General features: G+C 46.4%; 1 protein-coding gene and 1 long non-coding RNA gene across 2 annotated transcripts in view; one reads left to right on the top strand and one right to left on the bottom strand.

Moving 5' to 3' along the window:
* LOC138225516 (uncharacterized) overlaps positions 1 to 21,466 on the bottom strand; it is a 32,176-nt gene extending 10,710 nt beyond the window's left edge. Inside the window, exons 1-2 of the long non-coding RNA XR_011183954.1 lie at positions 21,373 to 21,466; positions 17,022 to 17,189 (exon numbers count right to left, since the gene is read on the bottom strand). This is a non-coding gene — a long non-coding RNA (uncharacterized lncRNA). The remainder of the gene's footprint in view (positions 1 to 17,021; positions 17,190 to 21,372) is intronic.
* On the top strand, positions 427 to 27,292 carry wnt3 (wingless-type MMTV integration site family, member 3). Its single transcript, XM_006638230.3, has 4 exons — positions 427 to 780; positions 17,570 to 17,811; positions 22,304 to 22,569; positions 24,529 to 27,292. Exons 1-4 carry the CDS (start codon positions 677 to 679, stop codon positions 25,006 to 25,008), a joined length of 1,092 nt encoding a protein of 363 aa, XP_006638293.2. The 5' UTR covers positions 427 to 676; the 3' UTR covers positions 25,009 to 27,292.
* Positions 27,293 to 27,455: the final 163 nt, after the last annotated feature.

The following is a 27,455-nucleotide window of genomic DNA, read 5'->3' as shown; positions in this document are numbered from 1 at the left end:
AACTTGTAGCTCCCCATCCTATCCCACTATGCATCAGGAAAGCACACCAGCAACCCTACCAGTCGGGGTCAGCTCGTTCTTGGAAAGATTATAGATGCAAAGATCAAGGAAAAAAAAGACTCTACCTTTCTCCCTTTTTTTTCCACATTACCGGGGGGGTGGTGGGTGATTGACAGATGGAAACTAAGAATTTTTTTTTTTTTGCGCGAGAGTGTGTGTTTGTAACCTAAGGCCATCGTCTATGATTGGCTTGCCAGCTGACGTCTCCAAACCTTGTTCTCTCTTTTCTGGGTTTTTTTTTTTAATATCAGCCCCTGGATGAGCTATGCAAAAAAAACAGAGAGAGAGAGAGAGAGAAAAAGAGAGCTACCTTGGAGAGGAACGACAGAGAGGGAGGGAGAGAGAGAGGCAGGGTGAGAGCGCGCGTGTGAGAGAGAGAGAGAGAGCGAGAGAGAGGGATAGAGAGGGAGAGAGACCAGCTCACTCTCCAAAACTGGAGAAGGCAGGCACATCCATTTTTCTGGCCCGTAAAAAAGAAAAAAAAAGAAAACAGGGAAAAAAAGCAAAATTCAAACTTTTACTTTCCCCCTCTCTCCCCAAATAAAGTTTTTCTCCCCTCTATTGTTGGGGGGGATTTTTCCACTGGGACTGTACATTGGGACATCTATTTGTATACATGTATACACACAAAGTATACCTCATGGATTGGTACCTGCTCGGATATACCCTCTGCGTCTGGCTGTCCGGTTCAAGGGTGATTGGAGGCTATCCCATCTGGTGGTGAGTGCAAGTCATCAGAGTTTTATTTTAACTTGCTCGTTTGAATACCCGGGAAAGCAGAATCAGGGAAATGGGAGAGTGCTGTTGGACGTCAGCTCTATGGCAAAGCTCAGTTTGAAAGAATCCTGTCTTCAGTGCACCTTACAGAAATATTCTGATTTGCGTCTGTGAATAGCTATTGGTATCATGATGCTGTACACATCCATTGTTTTTTCTTCCCGGGCTGCAAGAGAATTTCTGCAAGTAGCACCCGGGTATTTGATTTCTGTCTTTAAAACGTTAGGGTTTTCGTTTCTTGCTTATCATTACAATGTTGGAGATGTCCCTGTATTTTCATACATTTTTGCTTTAAATACTTCCCATTTGCTCATGGAAGCACTGCTCAAAGTCGGTCTGTGATTGAAAAAAAAAATGACTACGCAACAGCAGAACTAAGATCTGAAAACGGCAACCACACTTGTTCAAGTTTGTTTTTTTTAATAACCTCAGGCTGATGAAGAATTTAAAACCTGAGCAAATCACCTGAAGGAAATCTGCATCGTAGCAGCTCTATATGGGCAATGTGTTCCAGCCGTTTTAGAGCTGGTGTCGTTTCCCCAGTTCGTTGTGAACTGCACCCTGTTTCCCTAGGGCCGCTGAATTTGTGTCCAGGCATAAACACGGATTTCTCCTTCCTGGGCTACTTAACTCTCCTGCACCTGAAATGCTTCATTTTCCCTTAATGTTAGCTGGGGGGTCTTGTTGAGGAGGGTGTAATGTGGTAAACAGAAACGGGCTTTCTTCTTCCAGTCAAGATTTAAGACTAATGCTTGTCCCAGCTCACAGTCAAACTTCAATTGCTTGTTAACATGCCACCATCAGCCCTAATAAAATCTCTATCACTATTTTTAAAGCTAGTTCATTCTCTAATATGAGCCTGTGATGTGAAATACAGGTGACATTAAGAACCACTTTATAAATGAACTTAATAATCATCAACATTGATTTCATATTTAACATCAGACTGTCATGGGTGCAGGTTTTCCATGCACTTATTTTGATAGGGAAATGTTTTTTTTTCTAAATGTTTTTCTATTGCACATACTGTATTTCCAATTCTGGCTTTGGGCCATATTGCCCTTATATTACATTAATGAGCTGCTGTTGTTGTCTGTTCCTATCTTTCAAACAAAATGTGCAGTATTTCAGTGTACCGCTGGGTCTAATTTTATCCAGATTACCAAAACACAATGGAGAAAAGCTTTATTGAAGTGACATCGTGGGACAGCGAGAGTTGATTGTTTTCTGCTTCAACAGCAAAACGTGACTAAAGCAAACTGAAACATAGGATAAGTGTGTGTTGTTACAGAAAGGTCCAGTAGTGTGTATGTACAATGTAATGTAGCAAAGCTGAAAAAGTCGGATAAAAACTGCATCCAGCTTGCTTTGCCTACATCCTTGACAAAACAATGATCAGACGCCAGTGCTGCACTGCATTCTGTATACAGAACACGCATGCAAAAATTTCTGACTATTTGCATTACACTCAGAGTAACAGGATTTGCAAATTTACACCGGGATACAGAGCCAGTTTTCATCTTCTAAACCAGAAACAAGGAAAGCATTTTCTCGAGCACTAAGACAAAACCGCTGATACCCCAAATAACCTGAAACCGAAACAATTTAGAGAGAAGGAACAGCAGGGTGATGTGAGTGAATTCTCACCCGCGGGCAGAGGGCAGAATATTTGAAACGGAGCCCCCGAGCTCTGCCAAGCTCAGATCACTACAAAAGCGCAGCAATAAATTACTAAGAGCTGCCAGAGAGAAGCTTGGGGTTGCTGGTTGACTGGGGCTCTGCCCTGTCACTCCATCCCCACCCCAGAGAGAGAAGAAGCCGTCAAAGAGAAAAGAGGGGGAATTAATCAAGATCTGTAGGAAATCAGAACGAAACCAGTCAGCAGCACATGCCACCTCTCACACTGGCCCACTGACAACGCAGTCTTCCTCTGGCGGAATCCAATCTCAGCGATGGAGTGGGAACGCATAAACCATGTCAGCATCCAGTGAGCCAAGGTAGAAACAGAGCTGCGAAGACAGAGCGCACACTGCATTCGGAAAAGAGGTCTGCTATTGATTCAGAGATGATATAATACCCAGGAATTCTGAGTGATGCAGATAAAGATACAATCTACTCAGAGATTAACATAATAATGTTTAATAATTAATGATTCTGAGGGATGAAGATAAAGTATCTCAGATGAAGACACAATCTACTCAGAGATTAACATAATAAGGTTTAATAATTAATGACTGCTTAATTTTGGTTATATAAAATAATAATAATAATAAAAATGATGCAGTCTCCTTCTTTTCAGCAGGTCTTGCACGGTTAAGGCAAATCCACAGAATTACAACACGTCTCAAGAGCTTGCAGTTTATTTAAACCTTAAGTTTCCAGTTCACTTCAAACCAGGGTTTCGGGTTTTCTTCACTGTTAGCCTCCATTTTCTTCCCTCTAAATCTCCCATATTTGGGAAAAGGGCACATCGGCAAGACGATTAACACAACAGGCACTGAAAGAGGGTGCCCGTCTCTTCATGAACTGACAAAACAACTACATGACTAATTATTGCTTGATTCCCAGTATCATTCTGTCGTTCCCTGGGCTCTGACCACAGGAGCGACTACAGATTGCCGACTCTCACTCCACGAGCAGTAAAAGAGCACTGCAGAAATACAGTGCTTAGACTGACAAAGAGGTGCGTTTTAGCGGCATGGACACACCTAAACAAGGCTTGAAGTTGAGTTTTACACACTGTGCATTTAACACAGTGGCACTGCAAACTGCATTGCTATTAACAAAACCTAATTCATAATCTCTCTCCATCCCTGGAGAAGCCTAAAAGCCTAAAACCAGCCCCTGACATGATAACCGCTCATTCTCTGCAAGAAAACAACCTGCAGGATTGTTGTATCTCCCAGGTGTAGTAGACAGACCCAGACTCCCACTGAACACAGCACAGAAGCAAAGGCAAGGTTCACTTGGAAATGTGTGGATTTGAACCGTGGCTCTGACATGCCAGTTACTGAGCATCTGGTACAGCCTTCCAGTAAGCCGAAATGCCTAGATCCTGCTGCTAAAGCTTATGCACGACAGATGATAATCATCTAAAACACAAAAAATATTTTCAAATGACTTCCAAGCTACTGGGCCTGCTACCTGGTACTGATGTGATTACATCAACAGAGAGGGTCATTGCAAGAGAAAGTGAGGCAAATTAAGAGCAAAATTAAGAGACAAAAGCCTGTAAACTTAAAGCTTTCCATTGTAATCTGCAGAGATCAGCACAATTTTGTCCCGTATCTGCTGAGAAGAAAGACAACTAATAATAAGGACAAATAACAAAATACAGTTCCTGAGCAGTTACCAATTCCACATTACTGTGATGAAGCAATGGGGATCAATAGATGTAAATGCACACAGTTACTGTTCTAAAATGCGATAAGGGCACTCTGCGGTGAAGCAGAGTATTTGTGACCCCTCTGTACCGGACAGTGATGGTATAAAGTCTATGGCCCCTGTTCAGAAAAGAGCAGGGAGAATTTAATTAGAGTCAGAGAGGGTGAAAATGGGTCATTGAAGAACAGATATTAGTTGGCGGGGGGCTGGGTTGGCCATTCTTCAAGATGTAGCTATTTCCCTATTGTAAAAGCCAATGGGAGACCCCGATCACATCTGGAGAACGGTGTAGGGATTTTGACACAGGCTTCCCATCCCAGCAGCTCGGGGTAATGAATTGCATTCTATAACCTCCACGATCTCCAGGACTCAGGAATGCCAGCGACACCCCACCTCCCTACCTTCCCAAATCGGATGGCTTTAATGATCCTCGTCGGGGGGGGAAAATCCGCACTTTCGGAATTGTGTGTGAACGGATCAAGGATGTTGAGGCTTAAGAGAATTCAGGAGAAAAAAAGAAGGCTTATCTCCAGGCTGAGGAGGTGACAGAGAAACAAAGGCGGGTTAAAGGAAGCAAATTTAATGAATTTTATACCTTCAGCGCATTGCTAGCAGGGAAAAAGACAAAGTGCACTTTTACAGTCCAATAAAAAAACAGGAGCTTGAATGTTTTGTTTTGAGAGTTTTTGCCAGCTCCCAGCCGTGAAGTAAAAAATACCACACTGATAACGGTTGTGGAAGAACACACAGCACTGTTGGAAAGTCTTACATACGGATTATTAAAGATGTACTGTAGATTAAAGTCACTTAATACTTTATGCATGTTTATCTTGGGTGATTAACCCCACTATTCCTGCATTTACACCTTGGTTTTACTGCAATCCTGCTGCGACTTCCCCTGCACTTCCCCTGTACCAGTGAAATACAGTAACACACAGTGCAGAACAGCATTCCTATAGTGTTGTAAAGCATATGAGAAAAAACCACAGAAATACTATTGTAAGAATTTGGTAAACATATGGATATACTATAGCAAATTTAAGAAAAATAAACTTTCTTGAGGTAAGAGCTTTGTAACACCACAGGAGCTGTCCTAAGGGATGTGATCACTATTGTGACTCCAAGATTAATCATCATTTCATCAATTGTTTCTGAGCAGTCCTTTCTGTCTGCTTGTGCCTTGTAATTACTTTTAGTATGAACTGCAGTCCACTGAAATGATGCAATATTTGCTGACATGTGAATTAAAGGAGCAGACCAAACCTTCTTTCTGCACATGCTAATTTGGGACTAGCCACACTTCCTAATCTGTCCGATTTTTGAATGTAACGATTACTACAATTACATCACTATGATTCATCACACAATCCCATTATTGAAGGGGAGAAAATAGCCAAGCCATTAGCCAAGTGTAATATTGGCGCCCTGGGTTAAAGTACTGGCAGTTTATATAAGATACAGCTGAAACCACACTGGTTAGTTTGGATGATATGACAACATCAGAAAGATTACAGAGAAGAAGAGCCTCAGTTCAATTGGCAGCTTGGAGCTAATAGATTCAAAAATCTCATCAAGGTTTTATGAGCACTGGCTGTGCACTCCTGAACAGAGGGTCCTGGGTTCAAATCCCACGTAGGGCCGTGCCATTGTGACCTTTGGCAAGGTACTTGTTTACTCTGACAAAGTTCGTATGTATTAGAAAGAAACAACTGTATTCCCTGCAGGTAGCTTTGGGTAACAGCATCTGACATATAAGGTAATAACAGGGTTTGATAACAGCTGGATGGTTTGGTCCAAACACCTGCAACTCACTGTGTAGAGAAATGGCTTCTCTTTGCAGTCCACATGCTGCCCATGAGCCAGTTTTGCTCTCGAGCTGTTTGTTGTTGCAAACGCTGGACTGACAATCTTATTCTGAAAGCTCAAAAGAAAACACGTTGTAAAACATGTAGCGCATTATGTAAGAGGCCACACAGGTTCTATAGAAGAAAACCCCATGTGTGGGAAAACTACTGCTTTCCGCTCAGCTCGAATATGAACTTGGCTCTGCTGGAATCATTCATGGATCAATATGTTAAAGCTGCTGCATACGTACAGATTCCCACTTCCCAATCCACTTCCTTCCTGTTCGATTCTCTTCCTGGTACACTAACGGGGAGGGGAAGTCCAGGTTCCGCTGCAAGTCGGATATGGTCCTGTAACCTTTGACCCCAAAGTGAGAAGCAGACTAAGGGTCAGGAAAAGGAGCGTTAGACATTCCTGTGGAACTGACCAGACATTTGCTGAACACGAAATCCCACAATATCAGAAAACACCAAGGAAATCTGACTTTAAAACGGGGCTAAAAACAAAATACCGATTCCTCCACTGGTTTAACGTAAGAGATGTGCTCAGCAGGCAGGCAGGCTTTACACATGAGGGACAAACACCAGCGTTCCTATGATCAACAGCAGATTTCACAGCGAGTTTTATTTGCCAATTGGCTTCCTGGCAGCAAGATTCACCAGTGCACACCTCCGCTCTCTGATCTGACTGGAGGGGATCTCCCTCCCATCTCAATGTCTTCATTGGAAAGGAGAAAAAAAAAACAGGTTTGAACATTTTTCAGGAGTCCTGTCACTTTTTATCTGATCTGCCCAAAGCCATTGGACTGCAACTTAAGACTTCACAGAACACAACAAAAAAAAATAAAAAGAGAGAAAGGATTTCGGCATTCTAAGCACCACAGAAAAATCCCACTCCATTTGCTCACAGCAAAGGAAAAAAGTAAGACAAGTGCTGTTTGTCTAGGAATAACAGAGATCCACGCAGCTGTACTGTAAGTGTGAACTCAACTGCAACAGTTGTAAAAGTGATGAACTGTGAAATCTCTTAAAGAATTTCACGTGGTGTAACCTCAACTGTATGACGAAAGCGTTTGCTCCAGACCCTCACCACTCTCTGTGTAAAGATTGTTCTGTTGTGTTTTTCTGAATCTGTAAAACCTAAGTTCCTATATAGCTTACTCATTTCCAGGCATTTCCAGTTATGTGTTAGAGTTGGTCCTACAACAGTTCTAAAAATTGTGTGTGGTTGCGTCGGTATTAAGCAATAGAAAACTGCTTCTTAGCTACAACCTTTATTCCCTTTTATAGGGTGAAATGCTCTTTCCATTTCATCACACAATCTACTATCTGACTTAACATCCTTGAAGAAATGCATCTACCTGAATATAAGAAAGTATCCTGAAGTTTCTTTACGTCAAATGCAATTTCTGAAACTGGAGGGGTTTTAAGACAGTTTATCAGGTTGAGGCTAGGCTGGAGGACAGTGGTCTTACATCACAGAAAGCGCTGGCCGGCATGAGAGACAGCATTACAGTAGCGGAGACTGGAATGAGAGAAAGAGTGCAGACGTTCCTCCGACATGGTAAGAGATGTCTGATTGACAAGAAGGGATTTAATTTATAAGGGAAGGAGAGAGGGAATCTAGGACAGCAGACCGATGCTATGCACAGCGTATATACTGTATATCACATTTAGAGTGAAAGACTGTCCATTCTCTCTCTGGCTCTGGCTGGAATCATTGCTGTCCGGAGCTGTAAGGTCCTAAAACCCACCCGTACGAGAACGGGGTGTTTGTGGAAGTTGAAAACTTTTACACCTGGTGTCTGGCACCACCATCCGGGGAACAACTGGGCGCCTGCAACTCTTGTACGGCCACCCGCGCTGTGCCACCACAACAGCCAGCTCAAGCACATCTCAGGGCATGGCATGCAGGACGGTGTACAGCACCACCGCCGAAGGACTTCGCGGCGGTAATCATGGCCGGTCAGAGGAATGGCAAGAACATAGATGACCTCTTTCCTCCCCCCTCAGCTGGGTGAGTGTCTGCCCCCCAGCCATGTTCCCAATGAAGAGCCCCTGTAATTAGAGCTACAAGGCTGCACCCTGGCCGTAAAGTGGGTGGAGGTCTGGGGTCGAAAGTGCAGGTCAAGAGCCAGGTGGATCTGCAGGGAGACTGCCTATCACACAACTCGCCATCCTCCCCGTCCTGCGAAATAGCTGCTCTCTTGCCGTTCATGTAAAGCAACCTATTCTGTCACTTCGTTAAGAAAAATTAAGTTCTGGACCCATTTGCAAGGGACAGGCTTGAAACACTGCAGACCAGCTATTGGGGAACGCTGTGTACGCTACAGAAAAAAGGGGGTGGAGGGAGGGTTCAGGAAAGCCTTACAAGCTGACTGGATTGCCACAGCTGGGCCAGGACACTGGACAGAAGGCCTGGTCCACGGGGCTGAATGACCAGTACGCTGCGCTGTGAGCTCTCCACCTCGTAAACTGAAACCTACTGCTGGTCTGAGTCTCCCTGATGGAGCAAGCAAGCAAGTACAGGAGTTTTAAAGGGCTGACGGTCATTTCACTGATGACCAAATAATAATTTAATCTTTTAAAACTTTAATCATGGATGCCAGTGCTTTCAATGAGGCTTTTGTTGCAGTTCTTTTCAGCAAGTGCAGCGTGTCTCACAGGAAGATGAAAATTGCTGCAGTGGCATAACTGATGTGGTACAGAGTGGTAGCACAAGGGTTTGAAGCTCCGGTTCTGGAGCTCAGTTTGGAATGATTTAACTGGATCAATCAGTTGCTTAATTGGGAGGCGTTAAACCTTCCAGATCTCTGCTCATCTGCTCTATAAAGGCTGCAGGACTGTGGAAGCATTTAATTCTCTCACGGTACAACGTAGAAGATCTTAGGTCACCAACTCACCAAATTATGTATGCAGCAAAGAAAGTGCTACAGCAAGATATTCGAATATGTATTCAAAACCTATATATTTTAACTTGCATGTCCCAGTCACGTTACTGTATGTATGCATTACTCTACAATCCCACAACAGTTCTTTTAGTGGTGGGAAAAACTGCAAGGTTTTGATGACACAGCCTAATTAAGCAGAAACACAAGACTCAATTAAAGCAGGGGTTTTAAAGGAAGCAAACACAGGATTAACGCACTGTTTGTTGAGTGCTGCTACTGCTAGTGTCAGAGCTGTTTCTGCAATAGCAGAGCCTCTACGATTTCCTCACGTGCTCCCTCTAGTGTCCTCCTTGAGCACAGCACCGGTTCTCTAGGATCTTGATCAAGTTTTAAAGGATCTCAAACTCCTCACTGACTCAAAAGATGGAAACAGGAGATAGGTCAATGATTTAACCTATTATTGCATCAGAACCTCAGGAAGAATGAAAACCTATGGGTGCTATGATGTGTCTTATCAAGCAAAGAGTGAATATTACAGTCACTTACATCAGTATTGAAAATGCATTGATTGTGGCACTAACTTTAGAATTGTGGCAAAGTTGATATTTGATGGTTCTGCACTGGAAGACAAGGTGACAAGATCCTTGTTTTTAACATTGTTCAAAAGAATTACAGGATTCAATATTAGCACAAGAATCTCAAGATACTGTAAGTTATTTTTCAAGCCTTTATATCATGCCTCCAGCACATGTAACTGTGCACTGACCTGCCAAACCAAAGATACTGGGCACATTCAAAAACACCCAAGCCTTATCTTCAACCACACAATTTCCCCAAACGCAGGAAATGAAATACTGCAAAATAAAAAATAATACATTTAAGTATCAAAACACCACGACTCACCCAGAAAGGAATTTAATCAGATTGTTAAAACAACACTTTTTTACCTCTATGCCAAATCAGTTTGATGATGATCAGAGTTTATAATTCTGGAAAGCACCAGTGACATTAAATTGATCAAAATCCCCAGAGCAAAGCGAAGTTTACTCCCGTTAGCACAGCTGTCACAAAAGAGGATAATGTAACGATTTCCCTAGGACACAAAACAGGGTGCTAACTTTTTTTTAATCCCAATAAGAGAACAACGCAATGGAGTTCTTAAGCACCATGGAAAGCTTTTTAAGATGCCAATTTAACGATCCCCAGAGTTACATATCCTTTTCAGAGCAGAAGAGTTCGAGCTCCAATAGGGCCACTGTGATGAGGGATTCTATTAGTGGGACGAGCCTTATTGGAAAGATGTCTTGCTCCACATCTTTTTTGTTCTGCAAAATGTTGCATGACATTTGTCACCAGTATGGCTTCATTTTTAATAGTTAGTTGTCCTGTGTGGTGGCTGGTGGTCATATTGGCTCGTAAGTCATAATTTGCTTGGCGAACATTTGTACTTGTTTATATAGCTGGGTATTTTACTGAGACAAAAGGAGTGAAGTTCCCAGCTCAAGGTTGCAACAGTGGTGCTGCACCAGGGTTGTGGACCAACAACCTTTCACTGCTCTGTCTGTGAAGGAGCAGGGATAAATGCTGTGGATGCACTGGGAGGGTGTGGCGTTTACTTCGTATGTGATTTGCTTTAGAACCAACTAGGGGACGCTGTTGGGAATACAGACAGGATTCAGAGGGAACAGGAAGGAAGCAGTAAAAGGAGAATGTATGAGCCATGTACTGTGTCATCGTTTGGCCCCATCTTCATTCCCACTGGCGAAAATGTCTCTCGGCAACAACGTTAACTTTTGGTAAAAAAGTGCGTTCGCAAAGCAGTAAGAGCAGACGTATCTGTCCTACCAGTATTGGGAAGTGTACAAAAAATTCCCTGTGCTTCAGTGCCCAGAGCACGAAGCAGAACTGCACGCTTGCGGGAGTCAGGTCATTTGCCCCCTTCCGCATGTGTTGCGAGCAGGCGATTTGCAAACATTTGCATCCACGTTGAAAATGAAACTGCAGGCCCACCCGGGCACGGCACACACGCAGGAGGTAGCGGAACCGCCAACCCGTGGCCAGTTTTGTCGTGAAGTTATCAGTATAGAAATGAAGAAGCACAAGTAATGAAGGCTATAACCTTTACTGGAAAACCTGGCTCTAACAAAGGGGACATCACTCTACATGTAACAACACACACACTCCAGGTTCCCCCCCCATCTCCCTCCCCCTTCCTTCCACTCGGCTTCAGACAGCGCCCCAGGAGCAAAGCACAGAAGGAATGACTTTTGACAGGCTGGTGTGCACACTAATCCCACTCATCTCTCTCCCTCCACTCTTGATACTGTAAAACAGGCCCCCCACCCCCTTACCTCACACACACGCACACGCACCTGGGCTACTTCAAGAGGCTGGGATTAGAGGTGGAGTGCCGGAGCTCAGCCATGCTCTCTGCTGGTCTGCATGTGCCTGGGAGCGGGCGACCTTGGGCAAGTGTGCTGTGATAAGGTGATATCCATTTCATAAAAGAACACGAAAAAGGCTATACACAGGAGGAAGCCTTTCAACCCATCGAGCTTTATAAAAACAGATAAAAGAGGTTACAAGCCATATGAAGGCATGAACACATGCACATAACAATAGTAAAGAGTTCAAACAGGAAGAGTGTGATAGGAAATTAGGTTTTGAATTTAATTTTAGAAGCGCCAAGTGTCCTCGCCCTCAAGTCCTTCGGAAGATCATTCTTCAATCTAGATGCAACACAGCAGAATGCAAGATCCTTAAAGAACTGTCTTTACGTTTTTTGGGGTACACAGCAGTCTTTAATCTTAGGGACAGAATTCAAGGCACGACTCTGAACTCCACAGTGAGCCAGAGATACTAAGACTGGCGTATGATGACCTTGTGCTATAGTTTAGGACAATGGGGGTGGAATATAGCAACAAGCTAAGTACATATTTGACTCCAGAGAGTTGCAGCAGACCATTTAGTAAAAATACAAAAGAAAGCAACTAGTATCCCCTCACCCAGCTGGGAGAGAAGAGCATGAATCCAAGCAATAACAGCAGAAATCTCTCGAACTGAAATAAATGCAATCATCTTAAAAGAAACATTTAAATCCCCAGGGTCACTTGCATTACAATACTCCATCAATGCCTCAGTATTTTTACTATTATATATACTGTACTGGCACACCACAAGAGGTGCACACTTCTGTGATTCTCTCCGTTGCTCACAAACCTGGAAAACTCCCTAAGTTTCCCACAGCTCTTCACTGACGAGCTGATCACAGGTGTCAAACAATCAGAGCCTGAGAAATTACGTACAGTATATGGATGAAAAAAAACATAACCCTTTAACTTTCAAATTCCTAGGAACTGAATCACAGCATTTTGATCGTCATGGTTGTTTCTAAGGCGCTGTCAAGACTATAACAGAGCAAACTGAACAGGAGACCCTCCCCAACAGCAGTGTCTTAGGATGAAGTGGCACATTGATTCGTCTTTCTCTGACCCACAACTCTTGTCCTAGGAGTTGGGGGGAATTCTATAGGATTGTCTTCTTATTTGGGCAGCCTTGCTTTTCAATGCACAACAGATTTGAAAAAATGGTAAACTGGTGTTCAAACGGGTTAAAACATAACTGATGAATACCGATTTTGCACTCTCTGAGCGTTTGAACAGCAACCTGGCATACAAAGAGCACATGCTGTATTTCCAATGTGGGGTCAGCGATGATAAGACTGTAAACTTGGAACCTTCCTCACAGGAGATCAGAGAGTGTGAATGAAGTCAACAAAGTTTACGATGACTTTTTGTAAACAAAGTTCACAGGCTCACATGCCCTGTGTGCTGATAAAGAAGGATGAGATGGGAATGGGAAGACATGGGGAGACAGAACCACATGATTGTAGATAAGAGACGAAGATGTAACGTTCTCAAGATGTCAGGGTCAATGGATAGGGGTGCGGTCTATAACTCTCTTCCCTGTCTTCAGGAAGGCAAGCGCTCCCTCAAACCCAAATACTCTGAGGATGCATGCTGTGCATCTCCTGTGGGCTTTGGGTATTTTTCCAGCCCTCCTGTCCCCTGTTCTTTTCACTGAGGCTTCTTAATACTGGGGAGATGCTGCACTGCAACTTGAACTTGGGGACATTCTGTGACCGTATCGGCACAAAAGGGGTTTCAACCAGAGCAGCTGCCAGGAACGACTGCACTCTACAGGTGTGTTCAATGCACGCACGGCACCGTGGGAAAGGCAGACGAGAGAGGGCTTCTGCCTCCTCTCTCTCCTCTTTTCCCCCCACACGTCCATGCTGTACCTGCTTCACCGTCGGTGTCTTTCCACACCTGTCCAGGTGGGCAGCGGCCGGAACCAGAGGTCACAGCAGTGACCGCTCCTGTTCAGCTGTGCAGCTGGACGTCACGTGTGTGCAGCGGGTTAAAAGATCCACTCAATTCAGAACAGAAGAATCGAGGCCGCGAAGCAAGAGCGGGCATTCGGCCCGTTGCGTGGTCAGCAGTTAGTTAATCCAGGGATCTCATCCAGCTGTTTCATGAAAGAAGCCAGGGTATCGGCTTTAACAACATGGCTGGGTAGCTTGTTCCACACTCCCTTAAGCCTATGAGCTCCTGTTTTTTGCTTTAAATGCACTTCCAATGCAATAACACTTATAAGATCTGCATAGAAATCCACTATACTGGACCACTGGTGTTCTAAGGTAGACAGTACAGCAGCGTCACAGAGGCTGTGTTTAATGAAGCTATAACAGCATTTACAGTCAATTAATAAAGCATTTGCTACAGAAGTCAAAGTATGTGTCATGGTAGGGTTAGAGGTGGGGCTAGGGTCATCATGTGCTCTTATTTGCCTGTTATGTGTTATAAAGGATTCTGAAATGTATTTTGCATTAAAATGGATTGTAAACACAGCTAGCCCGCAGGAAAACCACCGTATGGTTAGAACAACCGACTCAAGCAGACAAGCAGCCCTCCACTGAGCTGTCAGGTACACTCGCCCTGTGTTGCCGTGAGTGAACGGGAACAGCTCGCCCAGTAGACCGAGGTTGGGAAACAAAACCAAAACCAGCGGTTCGGCCAGCCAACTGCATAACGCCACCGTGCGCCATTCCGTCACAGCGCAGACCACCATGTGCCAGGGCATTACGCGACTGTGCCCAGCTGTCATTTACAGCAGCCAAAAGGTCTCAATCAATACCAGACTGATAACCTTGTTTAACAAGCATGAATACAAAGGGAGTAGTGTGGATGACAAGAAAGTGTGCACTCTAGCGACTTTATATTTTGTTGCTGGGGTATAATTTGCAGGGTAAGTCAAGACAGGTTTGCCAACTTGAAGCGTTTCATTCAGATGCACTGGGCTGAGCCCATCCTGCTACAACGCTACTGGGGCCGTCCTTCAGCCAGAGGAAGGGTACAGCGCACCCCGGAAGAGAAGGGCAGGGGGAAAAGAGGCCATCGGCCGCTGCTCAAAAGCAGAGTCTCTGGCAAGAGCAACTATCTGTCAAAGACAAGTCAACAGATGCAACAGGCGACTGCTCATCTCTGTCTGGTCGTGACCATCACTGCCGTTCTCAGAATGCCGATTTGTATCACTTTTCGTCCGCGATTCTTGAAACTGTGCCGGAACTATACAGCCCCGGCGCGGTGCCCCAGATTCCCCAGGTCCCTAGTCTGGTGCAGAACCAGGCCCGCTCTGGGCTGGTGTGAAGATGAACCTTGTGAGCGGAGATCAAAAAGCCCCGACTCGTAAGTATCTTCACAATACCTCGCTCCTAACTTTCTTGGGGCATTTTCTTTCTTTTTTGTGCAACTCCGTGCTCTTCTGATCTGAGCAGATTTCTTGACAAGCAGAGGATGCTGATGCACGTAGCACAGGAGAAAGCCCTCTGATAATGTTGCACCCTGGAGGGGTTGATGTCACCCTGAACTGCGGTAAAGCCTGATGTGGGCTGATTGTTCTGCTTCTAATGGCCTCTAGCAGCTATCCGGCTGCCAGCTTCGCGAGGGTCTGGTTGCAGCGGCCCTCTCCTTGACGGGATCTGTGATCCCATTATCACGTCAACATCAGGGCCGACACAGAGAGGTGCCGTGCCAAGACAGTGCCGGTCAGACAGGAAACACCACCAGCAGCAGCAAGAGAGATGAGAAACAGCACCGTCACCCAGTTTGTTTAGGTACCAAGTCTGCCATACTACGACGACGGTTCACAGTTGATTATTATTGCATTTGGTACTATGCAATAGTCTTTTGTTTTCCTTGAAAATCCAATAAACAAATTGAACTTAAAAAGCAACACCAGAAAAATCCAGCATAGTGGATACACACAATATGTGGTGAATGGTGTATAACTTGAAAACACTAAAGCAAAATTGCTAACTCATGTAATCAATAATATTACATGACGTCATGTAATATTACTGACACCTGCACCTGTGACTACTACTCCTTCTCAACCAGCAATTCTTCTGCACTGCACATGCTGCATCTTTCTTCAATGGCTGCTTACTCTTAAAAACCACCAGAACCCTGGACAGTGATCCTTGTAAGATTTGTTCATACTGTGTGCCTGTCTGTCTGGTCAAAGTTAGTGAGGTCATAGTGACAAACACTGCAAAAATGGGCAGAGTTTATTAATATTCACATCCCCAGCAACTTCTTTCTCTTAAAAACACCTGAAATGCGCTGCTTGTCAAACTTAGGGAAATTCATGCATTTATTGAATCATAATATTTTGTTTTCATCCGTTATACATAAAAGTCACTCTGTACTCCACACTGTATTTCTAATTTCAAAAGGCTACAGTATAGCTCATTTACTGCTTCACTCTACTTACTGCACTCAGTTATAGTTGCAGGACCCCTGAAAATCTTTGATTTTTCATTGGTCAGACTGTGATTCTGTGAAGTTGCCTTGGATATAAGGACCTGCTATGCAAATTAACAATGCTCAGAACAAACAGCTAAAGACAAACGTGTTGCACAACCGTAGAACTATCTGCAAAGGTAGTGTGTTACAGTGTTCAGTCCTAGCTGTTGACTGATCCAATGTGTTCTCATCATGTTGCTAATGAGGAAGTCTGTGACAACAGGGTTGATGTGCATTGCACCTTGGTGTTTGCTGTTAAGGGCATGAGCTGTGCTTTGAAGGAATAAAGCAGAGAATTGTGGTGCAAAGTGAGAACTTTTACCAGCAGCAACCAACAATTGGGCAATGTAGGATGCCAATATCAGACAAAAATACTAATTCACATATATGAATTGTACAGTGTTAGATTGTGGAGAAAACCTCTCAAAGTATTTGGGTTCACTGTACATGCGCTGTTATTTTTCTAACATTTTTTCATGATCTCTGAAATCAATTTACAGTATTTATTCTTAAAAATGCTGATCTGAACATACTGTATAAAAGAAGAGACTCACTTCACTTTTTCATCAAAACAGGTTATCCAGGGTGTCCAAAACCAAACACACGCTCAACTGCAGCTTGACCATTATCTCACCAAAACTAGCTACTGCCATTGTAAGGGCACTTCTTGCGGTTAACTGAATTTAAAAAAATGACTTGCATTTATGTTGGACTCTTCATCCCAAAGAGTCCCAGAGTGATTTACATACAGTAGTGGTCCTTCTTGTCCCACTCCTGTACTGAACTACGGCCCCCACATGGGTGAGGTGTCGTGTGGCAGTCCGCTCCAGTAGCCCCACTGCACAGCAGTGAGAAACTGTGAGAAACTGCTTCTCCAGCCGCAATAAGGAGGAACCTTATAAAAGCCAGATGGTGCGACACCAAAGCAGAATTCTGCCCCGACACTGGCGTTAACAGCCCTACTCTTACAACCCATGTCACGGGATGTGTGATGACCATGCGGTCAATTTAACATCTATTCCAAAGGATGTTGCCTCCTACAGGACAGTGTCCCTGGTCAAGATACCGGGACAATGGGCTGTCACTTGGACACTCGGATACTCAGTGGCCATGACCTGCTGTTCCTGCAAGACTGCTTATAGGGGCAACCTAGTTACACCACGAATGGAAATGACTGTGGAAAACAATTGGAAGAATACCTGGTTTCCAGAGTCTCCTTGCATCGCAGTGATCCCAGTGAACAGACACCTGGCTAGGCTCTGACACCCGCAGTCCTTCGGGTTGTGGGAGTAAAGAGGATTTGGACAGCGACATCAAAGGACAGCCTCCAGGCTTCAGTCCTTTCTGATTCAAGTAGCGCGATGAAACTGGGAGGGAAAGAGAATAAAAGAAAGCAGATGTAACTGAATACTCCAAATACACATTTTTACAGGCCAGCTAAGTTTAAAGTTAGGATCACACACACACACACACACACACACACAACCAGGCCCGATACCAACCATTATTCAGTAAGGACGCGGACCAGAAATGACAGGCTTGGGTTGACCACGATGAGCATCCTTGGGGTCAAAAGTTCACTGAACAGATCAGGTGCCTGTGTCCTTAAACCCACCGTGTAAGTGACGGTTTTCTTTTATCAATGAATGAAAGTGATGGGCGGTGTCCTGTCAAGAGAATAATGCGAGTCGCATTATAGCGGCAAAGCATTTCACCGCTGGTCTCCCCTCTCTGCCATCTCCCGCAGGTCTTTGGCTCTGGGGCAGCAGTACTCCTCTCTGGGCTCGCAGCCCATCTTGTGCGGCTCCATCCCCGGCCTGGTGCCCAAACAGCTGCGCTTCTGCAGGAACTACATCGAGATCATGCCCAGCGTGGCAGAGGGGGTAAAGCTGGGCATCCAGGAATGCCAGCACCAGTTCAGAGGCCGGCGCTGGAACTGCACCACCATCGAGGACAACCTGGCCATCTTCGGGCCCGTCCTGGACAAAGGTAAGAGATCCCGCTCCCTGGCTGCCCCGCTACCTGCGCCAAATCTCTTGCTCCATTTGTAGGCCAAAAGCTTCTACCAAAGTGCAGATTCCCTCATCCGATACCTCCCTGTTGCCCCTGGGGAATTGCGAGATCTAAATGTCTAGAGGAATCCCTGCAGGTAAGTTAATAAAAGAGAATATCTTTTAAGGGTAGTTTTGGAGAAATGCTGGAGGAGATTTTGCGACGGACACGAAGAGAAGGATTTAAAAGTATAACTGTTTTTACTGGCTCATCATTGCACAAATACAGCAGCACATACGGCGTCTTCACACTTCTTCACACCTGGTGACTCACTGTAATTATACTGTCTGCTCCAAAAAAAAAAGGACTGCAAAATAAAAGCTAACACCCCACACTCATTAGTTTATCCTTCTTGAACAGTTAGCTACTGTAACTCTAAGTGCCTCATGCTTAAAGCTCACTTTCCTCCTTTGATCTGGGTGCCACTCTCGACATTTCATGTTCTGTCTTCCTCTTCCTCCAGAGGTAAATGCTGAATTTCATGAGGGTTTCTTTCTGAATTGCCTTTGAAGGCTTTTCCCGTGTGTGTATCGGAATGCTAAAATGGAATAAAATGCAGGCTAGGCCATAATTTCAAAATATTCCCCAGATATTGCAACTCTCGAGGGTAGGATTCCTTTTCTCTCCCGTGTTCTCTTTGATCTCCTCCATGAAACGCACTGGTGAGAGCAAACACAGTAAGAACCGGAGGTTTTCCATTCTAAGTGAATGTCAGGGCCGTGTTTCCCCATAAGCACTGGAGTTATTAGGCTTAAAGGTGGCCGTTCAGAAAATTAAGCATCTTCAGCAGGGTCGCCGATTACAGACTGGTCATTTTTTTTTTTGCTTCAGACACAGCATGTTTGGGGAAAAAGGACTGGCTTGCTTCGAGAGACGGGAAGGAAGAAAAAAAACCCTCCCGAATCTTAATTAATTAGCTTAGTCAGGTCTTTAAACCTTACAGATCGCGCCTGGAGTGTAACTCCTAATCGGAAATTAATTAACGGAGCCATTGAGTGTCAGGAAGAAGCAGGGCTAGGAATGGCAAATGTGAGCCCACTGTTGTTAAAAAGCAAAATTAAAAAAAAGTCTGGGGGGGAAGAGGGTGGGTGGGTTTTGGGGGGGGGGGCAAATGAGATTAGGGGGAATAAGAAAAGGTCTGGGGGGCTCAGATCAACCCCTACTGTGCGCCAAGGCCAGCGCGAGCCATCTCTCACTGCTTCTCTCCCACAGACGCCCCATTCACACGCCCTTTAGACTGACATGAAAACAGGCTGAAAAGAGGGATCTCCCGACATTACCCATCACGCTGGAAGAGGGATGATGGCTGGCAGTGGGGGGGCTGGGGGGAGGGGGAAGGGGTGGGGGGGGTACGGAGTCGGAGGCTCGCTGCTACAGGGGGAAGGGGTGGGGGGGGGCGCGTCAGGGAATGCCAGCTCTGGGCAGCGCTAGGCCATAGCGATGTGCGCGGCGGGGCTCTTTGTGCGGGTAATACGGTGTGACACGAGGGGAACAAAGGCGAATTCATGGGCCCAGCAGGTAGCAGCGCAGCAGTGCCCCGGGACCACAGCCAGATCTCCCCAGCCTGCGAAACGCACAGCCTGCACTGGGGGGGAAGCGCGGCGAGGCCCTGCCAGGCCTGGCCAGGGCTGCCCCCTCTTCCCCTCTCTCTCCCTCTGGCCCCTTCCGAAAAGATCTCTTCATCACTCGAGACGACCGAGCCGAGCAGAAGACCAGGTTGCAGGGAGAGCCCCGACTCCAGTGCGCGGGGGGATCAGGAACGACCGCCCTCCCTCATTTCTTCTGACGGGTGTTAGACGTGAGATAATGCCAGCCTGGGAATTTTGAGTTCCGTCTGTGACTCATTCAACAGAGTGATAAAACAAAATCCAGGTCTTGGACGAACGCACCTTGCTTTCGTGTGCATACCGTTTCATTAGATGTTCGAATCTGATGCTGCTCGAGTCCGTCTTTCGGATGAGACGTTAAACTGAGGTCCTGACTCTTGGTGGTCATTAAAGACCCCCGGACATTTCTCGAGAAGAGTAGGGAGTTATCCCGGTGTCCGGGCCAAATTCCCCCCCTCGGCCTTTACTGTGGCCTCCAGATTGTCCCCCTGTATGATGGGCTTGCACTGGCCCTGCGATGGACTGGCGTCCTGTCCAGGCTGTAGCCTGCCTTGCGCTCGTTGCTTGCTGGGTAGGCTCAGTTTCCCGCGACACTGTATGGTATAAAGCGGTTTGGCAAATGACATGACATGTTGCCCGAGTTTGCACTCTAAAGACCCCCCCCAACACACACACGCTTCCTTCAGGCCCCCCAGGTCTAGACTCCTGCTAGGCCAGAGGACGGGCTGGAGCTGTTTCATCAAACTGCCTTTTCCAAGCGCAGCAGACATCCTCTCTGCTGACCCCATGAGTTGAAGACATTTTTCCGAGACACCAAAGCTCCAGCCACGAGCCCCTTTGAAAAGGCAGGTTTCTTTTCTTTTTTTTTTTACAAACATCTCCTGTTCTCAGTAATGACCCCACCTCCCCTCTCGAGGGTAGTAACAAGGCGTTTGTGGAATGTCTCCCTTTCCCCCCATCACCCCCACCCTGCTGCCCCCGAGCCTGCGCCGACTCCGAAGACAAGCCCAGAGATGGGGTTTCACCACCTCTGAGCGGAACAGCTTATTATGAAACCCAACACCTTTGTGTTCGCAAGCGCGCACGCTTGTTCCAGCTCACCTGTCGCCCAATCAAAGCTCGGGGTGAGCATGGGGAAAAACAAACACCTGCGGAGTGCAGGCCGACCAGCTGCCCCCCCTCCCCGCCACCTTCCTCAATGAAGGGGTCTCTATACCTGCCCCCACCTCCCCCCACAAGCAGTCTCCCATGTCTGTGCAGCAGTTTGTTAGACACACCAGGGCCCCTGCTCAACAGGGATGATTCAAAACTTGTGCGGGTAAGACGATCTGTCGGGCCGCGCTGTGCCAGGGGACACTTACGATGAAAGGAGAAATATGCATCAGGCATTCCACTAGTACCAGCTAGTGCTGGAGGGGGTGGAAAAAAACAGTCGAGCACAGGAGTATTTTGCTCGCCGGGACGTCCGAGGAGTTTCGGAATGCTGTGTCCCGCTGCAGCGTGGGAGCGTGGCCTGAGAAAGGCAAGGCATTGTATCGACCGTGTGCATCTACTCATCCTGCTCCCGCAGCCCCACTGCACAGCAGACCGGGAGGAACCTTATAACGGCAGGGAGCTGCGTCAGCACGCGCAGGCTGCAAAGGAACAGGTAAAGGCCGATTCCACATTGAAAAGAGAAGAAACTATGTTCGGGCTGCGACGCCTTCTTCGGGGGTCGACCCTGCCACCTGAGGAAGGCTCCACAGCCCGGACATCGTGTTCCTTTACTTGAACCTCTCGGCGGGAAACGAGCCTTTACCTGTTCACACGTATACTGCGTGTACCCCAGTATGTGAGCGTGCACCTCCTCTTGTGGAGCTGCCAGACGCTCCCCAGTCCGTCTCCCGCATACCTTCAAGAGTTCCTGTCCCCACACGTCGCAGTTCTGGGCTCCTCGATGTCTCAGGGATCCCACACCGCACTGCGACAGCCCTCGGGTCTTTGGAATTCTCTTCCTGATCATATCAAAAACACAACCTATACTGCCTTCAAAGCTGGCCTCAAGACTTCTTTCTTTTCCATTTCATAACTGCGACTTTATTTCATTTTTTACCGTACAGTTCTCTATATGATTTATGTTGCATGCCTTGAGAATGATCACGATTAAAAGGCACTATAAAAGAATAAAACTCATCGATTGAGTGGCAGACTGCAGATCAGAGTTGAAATCATCAATTGGATTCCGTAGGAGAAATGATGAAGGCAGAAACAGAGCCATGATTTTTCCTGCACATTAGTGACAACCTTCTTGTCAGAACAGAACAGAGTCCCAGCAACAGAAAGCCAACTATAAGACTACACAAATAATTCCTGTTCTCTTCAGCTGAGTTATTTTATTGCATACACACGATTATGTACAGTATGCTGTGTTTTTCACAAGGGTGTGCGATATCAGAATTTGTGGACTTGGAAATGATGTGCAACACAATGAAAGCCCCAGCCTCACCACAGTTGCGGAGACAGGAAGGGCCAGACGTAGATGCTCGCGCATTAGCCTGACATTTAGGGTAGCAGGTGCAGGGGTAGTGTGAACAAAACCAGATCGGTTTCCCTTGTGTTTAGGGTAGGACCTCCCAAGTCTTGGGGGGGGGAAATCCAGGCTTGACTGGTCCAAATTAATCTTCCTGCAACAGGTCTGAACCTGCTGGTGGTTTAAGGGGGACCTGTGGAGCCCAGGTCTTGGGGTGCTGCTAGGGCAGAGCGCCATGTCAGACCGTGCAAGTATGGGAGTAATATTTGGTACCTGGTTGCTGGCTGACCCTATCGCTTCCCCGCTCCGACAGCGACCCGCGAGTCCGCCTTCGTCCACGCCATCGCCTCGGCCGGCGTGGCCTTCGCCGTGACGCGCTCCTGCGCCGAGGGCACCTCCACCATGTGCGGCTGCGACTCGCACCACAAGGGCCCCCCCGGCGAGGGCTGGAAGTGGGGGGGCTGCAGCGAGGACGCCGAGTTCGGGGTGCTGGTGTCCCGCGAGTTCGCCGACGCCCGGGAGAACCGCCCGGACGCCCGCTCCGCCATGAACCGCCACAACAACGAGGCCGGTCGCACGGTAAACCCCCTCCTCCTCCTTCTGCTGACGGTGCAGCCGAGGTTCTTGAACCGCAAAATAAAACATACTGTATATACGCCACAAAAAGATGCAGCACCCGGAACTTGCTGCCTTCCAGTTCTAATAATTTAACTAAAGTAAACACGGTGACTTCACTTTGTTAACATGGATGAGGGAAAAATAAAGAAAGAAAAACAGTTTTTGTTGACACCTGCTGTAAGTGCTGGACCGCAGTGCGGGCCCTGCAGCCTTTTCCTCAGATTTGGCGGCAAGACGACGGGCGGCGAAACGTTGCGCAGTCGGATTAGCCCCGTCGAAAAATTTACTTTTACCGATATCCACAGCCCTGCAGCTCGGGTGGCCCGTGTCAGGAAAATAAAAACACAGTAAACACCTGCTTTCAACTACAGATGGGGAATTCTTTAGCTAAATGAACCTGCATTATTAGGCAGATCGCTGGGCACTGCGGATGGGCTGCGTGTCGTAAGGACCTGTCTCTGTTCAGCTCTCTAATCACGCCTGCCAGCCGGGGACAAAATCACACACACACTCATCAATCAGGGCGCAATCAACCCCAGGTCTCCCGGACAGGGAACTGAGGGTCACACATTTGTGCTTTGTTGGAAGCAAAAGGAAAAAAAAAATGCATTGGAATACCTGTCTGGTATCAATTAAATCTGAATAAGAAGAAAGGCTTGTGTTTGCACTAGGGCAGTAGCGTTATAGTGATGCTGCCCTCACCGATCACACTATTAGCTCACAAGCACTAAGCTCCAAGGGCTGTTGAAATCGAGGAATATCCTGTCTAATTCCAGCCCATCCGAGGACATAATGAGACGACTGGCAGCACCATCAAGTGCTCGGTGTGTCCTGGTGACAATCAGTACAGACTTTTGCTAGGATTATAGGCCCTGCGCAGTTGCCTTGGTTGAGCGCTGTTATCAGTTACGTACTGTATTTACCATGTTTGTGTATCTCTTTGCGTGCATGTTCAAGTGTGGCACAGTGGTTAGCCCTGCTGCCTCACAGCCCTAAATTCAGTGCCAAGGGTGCTGTCAGGTTTGTTTGGGATTCCTCCCATTTTCCAGAGACATACTGGTAGGTTAATCGGCTTCTGGGAAAACTGGCCCTGGGGTGAGTGTGTGTGTGTGCCCTTGTCTGTCCTGCAATGTGCCTGCGATGGACTGGTGTCCAGTCCAGGGTGTATCCTTTGCTTTCTGAGACAGGCTCTGGCTCCCCAATCACCCTGAACTCGATGAGCGGTTAGTGATGCGATGCACGTTCATACATCTGCTGTGCCCAAGGGGAACCCCAACTCTGTTTTCGTGTTCCAGGATTAGAAAGAATCAGCACCGATGAGTGCATTTCAAACCGCAATAAAAGTCAAATGTACACAGTAACTTGTGAAACCTCCAATTTACATCACAGAATAGATGAAATTTCCAGGTACAGCATGCACAGCACGATGTTCTGCGATTCAGAACGAGGCAATAAATCTTCTGGTGGTGTGTTGCAGGCTTATTACACTGTAAACCAGCAGGCTCGTGAATACATCTCTTTTAATCCAATAGAAATACTGCTCTCGACTCCCGAGACGGTTTTGCTGACAGATACAACTTTGTTAACTCTGAGTGCAGATCACGTCAGAACACTTCGGTGCGGTGAAATGTCTTGTTACATTAGTCCTTACAGTGACTAGCGAGCAGGAAGGGCCGCACCACGTCGCAGTCCGTGGGGACCCGAATGCGAGTTTGCGAGATACATGGCAACTTGCAGTGCTTTCACAAAGCTGACGATTTTGTGCTCAATTTGAAATTTGTACAGTGTTTCTCCATAACATCAACCAATAGATTTTGTCACTCAGATTAAATACCAGCTCTGAGACATGTGCATGACTGCATGTTCTCGGTGTCCCTTATGGTGCGATGTTCCAACGGCTGCTGCATCACCCCTCTGTAGACCATCCTGGACCACATGCACCTGCGCTGCAAGTGCCACGGGCTGTCGGGGAGCTGCGAGGTGAAGACCTGCTGGTGGGCGCAGCCCGACTTCCGCACCCTGGGCGACTTCCTGAAGGATAAGTACGACAGCGCCTCCGAGATGGTGGTGGAGAAGCACCGGGAGTCGCGCGGCTGGGTGGAGACGCTGCGGGCCAAGTACGCCTTCTTCAAGCACCCCACCGAGCGCGACCTGGTCTACTACGAGAGCTCGCCCAACTTCTGCGAGCCCAACCCCGAGACGGGCTCCTTCGGGACCCGGGACCGGAGCTGCAACGTGTCCTCGCACGGCATCGAGGGCTGCGACCTGCTGTGCTGCGGGCGGGGCCACAACACGCGGACCGAGAAGCGCAAGGAGAAGTGCCACTGCATCTTCCACTGGTGCTGCTACGTCAGCTGCCAGGAGTGCGTCCGCGTCTACGACGTGCACACCTGCAAGTGAGGGGAGGGCTGGCAGGGGAAGGAGGGTCGGACAAAAGGAACGAAAGCACTTCTGTTCTGGAAGAAACTCCGTCGGGAAACCCGCTCCGGGCCTCCGCGCGGGGCATGCTCACGAGAAGCCCAGGCCCCTGTGTTGGTCAGACACACGGCTCCCCCAATTGGAGGTTCACTGTTCAAAGGGGAGCGGCAACGATAGTTTTATATTTCGGGGTTAGAGAGAATCAGCACCGATGGGGCGCCTTGCAGGCCGCCGTGAAAGTAAAATGGACACAGTCACCTCCAAATCACATGAGAAGATCCAAAATTTCCAGGTATGCGCAGCGCCGTGATCTGCAATTCAGAAAGAGGCAACAAAACCTATGCCGAGGCGGAGGCCTTCTTACAGTGTAAACGAGCAGGCTTGGGAATATGTCTCTTTTAATCCAATGGAAATATTGCCCAACGTGTGTTGAGGGACGTTTTACAACCCGAGATTTTTCGTTACGATCTGTAGGGAAATTCCTTGAACAATCAAGGCCCTGCCAATAACAAAGGTACAAAAATTTAAAACTTGCCTGATATCATATATTGATAATTATTATTGGCATTGTTTTGTAAACAGAAAAAAACCAGCCTGTGTTACATATTATGCTGTGAAAAGAAAGGTCTCTTGCATTACTGAGATCTGGTCTGATTTACTGACTGGCATGAAGTTGCTCACTTTTCATTTTTCCCAGTCTAGAACAAATGAGGGATTAGAGATTAAAGCACTGCACAGTCTGCAGGGTATGCATTGCTATATACTGTCCCAGAAAAATTATTAGGAAGCACTCTTTAAAGATGGATAATTCACCAACAGAGGCAATTCCAGCTGAAACATAATTAATGGCATAAATTCCACTCGACTTCAAGAGATATTGGTCTACTCTGCCAATAGCAACTGACAGCTCTCAGAGGTTCAGCAGTTACTTAGTTTAACCTCAAATGAGCTTCCTGTTGGAACAGCAGCCTGCAATCCACAGAGTCTGTCTGAATTGACACATTAGGCAGGTCTGCTGTTGCCTTCAACCATACACCAGAATATGGACTCCTAAGCATGCCTTTTATAAAGTCAGTTACATTCTTTCCCATAGCACTGTATACAAAGGTAAAGGCCTAGACTGCTGCTAATTTTACAGTCCTTAAGAATCATAGGACATAAAACACGAAGGGCCTATGGATTTTAACACTGCATACCATTCTCAAATAATTTAAGGCAGCATATAATACGCTATAATATAATGTTAAGAAATTTCATCCTGAAAACTTAACAGGACCTTGGCCACTGATGTCTCATGTGGCTTCTGCATTTGCGATCAGTGTCCTCTGCACCAGTTATGTGTCCCTATGGCTTGTTTTATGTCAAATGTAATGTATGCATGGACTACAATGTTGCATCTCAAAGCTACAATGTGGAACACAATCCATGCAGGTTTGGACTGGTTTTTGCATTCCCATTTACTAATATGAATGTGCACAACACATCCTGGACCTCCCAGTACGTTTACTTTTGTTCTTCCACTTGTAGGCTTGCACTGAAAAGCGCGTTCACTGAGAGGCACAGGAAAAGCAGACAATATTAAAAGTGAGGAGCTGTACAGTGACACACAGGGCAGGAAACAGGAAGTGAGAAAGGGGGATTACTTTAAGAATGGGCAACCCAACACATGCTGCTCCTTTTCGGACTCTCCTGACAACCTGCCAAGAGGAGCCTGTTTCTTGGCTGGAGGTTACAGTAACAAACTAACAGCTGTTAGGTCCTTCAGCCCAGTCTCCCAAGGTTCCCAAAGAAGCAGGTGCAACATAATGAGACAGCAAGCTGTTCTCTGCACCCACCACTCTCAGCACACATGCAATGGGCTACAGAGATCTTGGTGAGCTACGTACAGTATGTCTGAGAGTAAGGTGTGCCCGCACAGAGGATCAGGTTCACTAGTCTACCGACTGAGGAACCTAACAGGGTTTTTACCAGAACATGTTCAAACCAACCTGCACGCTTAATATTAATTATATTTAACAACAAGTTACAAGTGTAGTGTAGGCATTTATTCTTTGACATAGCCTGGAACCTGTAGCATCCACTTAAAACATCTCTTTGACCATTATCTTTATGATTTATGGGGGGGGAGTTTCATTGTTTGTTGCTATATCCAAAGTTTTGTACAAAGTTTTTAAAGTTAATAATTCCCTTTTTATTTTATAATCTGAAAATGCTATGTTTTTATAAATATTATTTATTATACAATGTATATACCTGTATGACCGAACTAAGAGTATATATTTGAAGAATAAATTCTTGTGTCATGTTTGTTTTATTCCTTCTTTCCTGATGGTGAAAAAAGAATGTTTTTTAATTAACCACATTCCAATTCATTTGTATATGTAAACACTGAAATGGTGGAAGAAACACTAGTCAGATCAACCCACCGA

This window comes from Lepisosteus oculatus, chromosome 28 (assembly GCF_040954835.1).
Source record: "Lepisosteus oculatus isolate fLepOcu1 chromosome 28, fLepOcu1.hap2, whole genome shotgun sequence".
NCBI lineage: Eukaryota > Metazoa > Chordata > Actinopteri > Semionotiformes > Lepisosteidae > Lepisosteus > Lepisosteus oculatus.
Note: the sequence above shows the minus strand (reverse complement) of the source record. Positions and strands in the feature narration are given on the sequence as shown.

Excerpts from the sequence above, each read along its gene's own strand:
- wnt3 (XM_006638230.3), top strand. The coding sequence starts at position 677 with ATGTATACACACAAAGTATACCTCATGGATTGGTACCTGCTCGGATAT. Across the intron at positions 781-17,569 it reads GGAGGCTATCCCATCTGGTG|GTCTTTGGCTCTGGGGCAGC; the intron begins GTGAGTGCAAGT and ends CATCTCCCGCAG. Across the intron at positions 22,570-24,528 it reads ACAACGAGGCCGGTCGCACG|ACCATCCTGGACCACATGCA; the intron begins GTAAACCCCCTC and ends ACCCCTCTGTAG.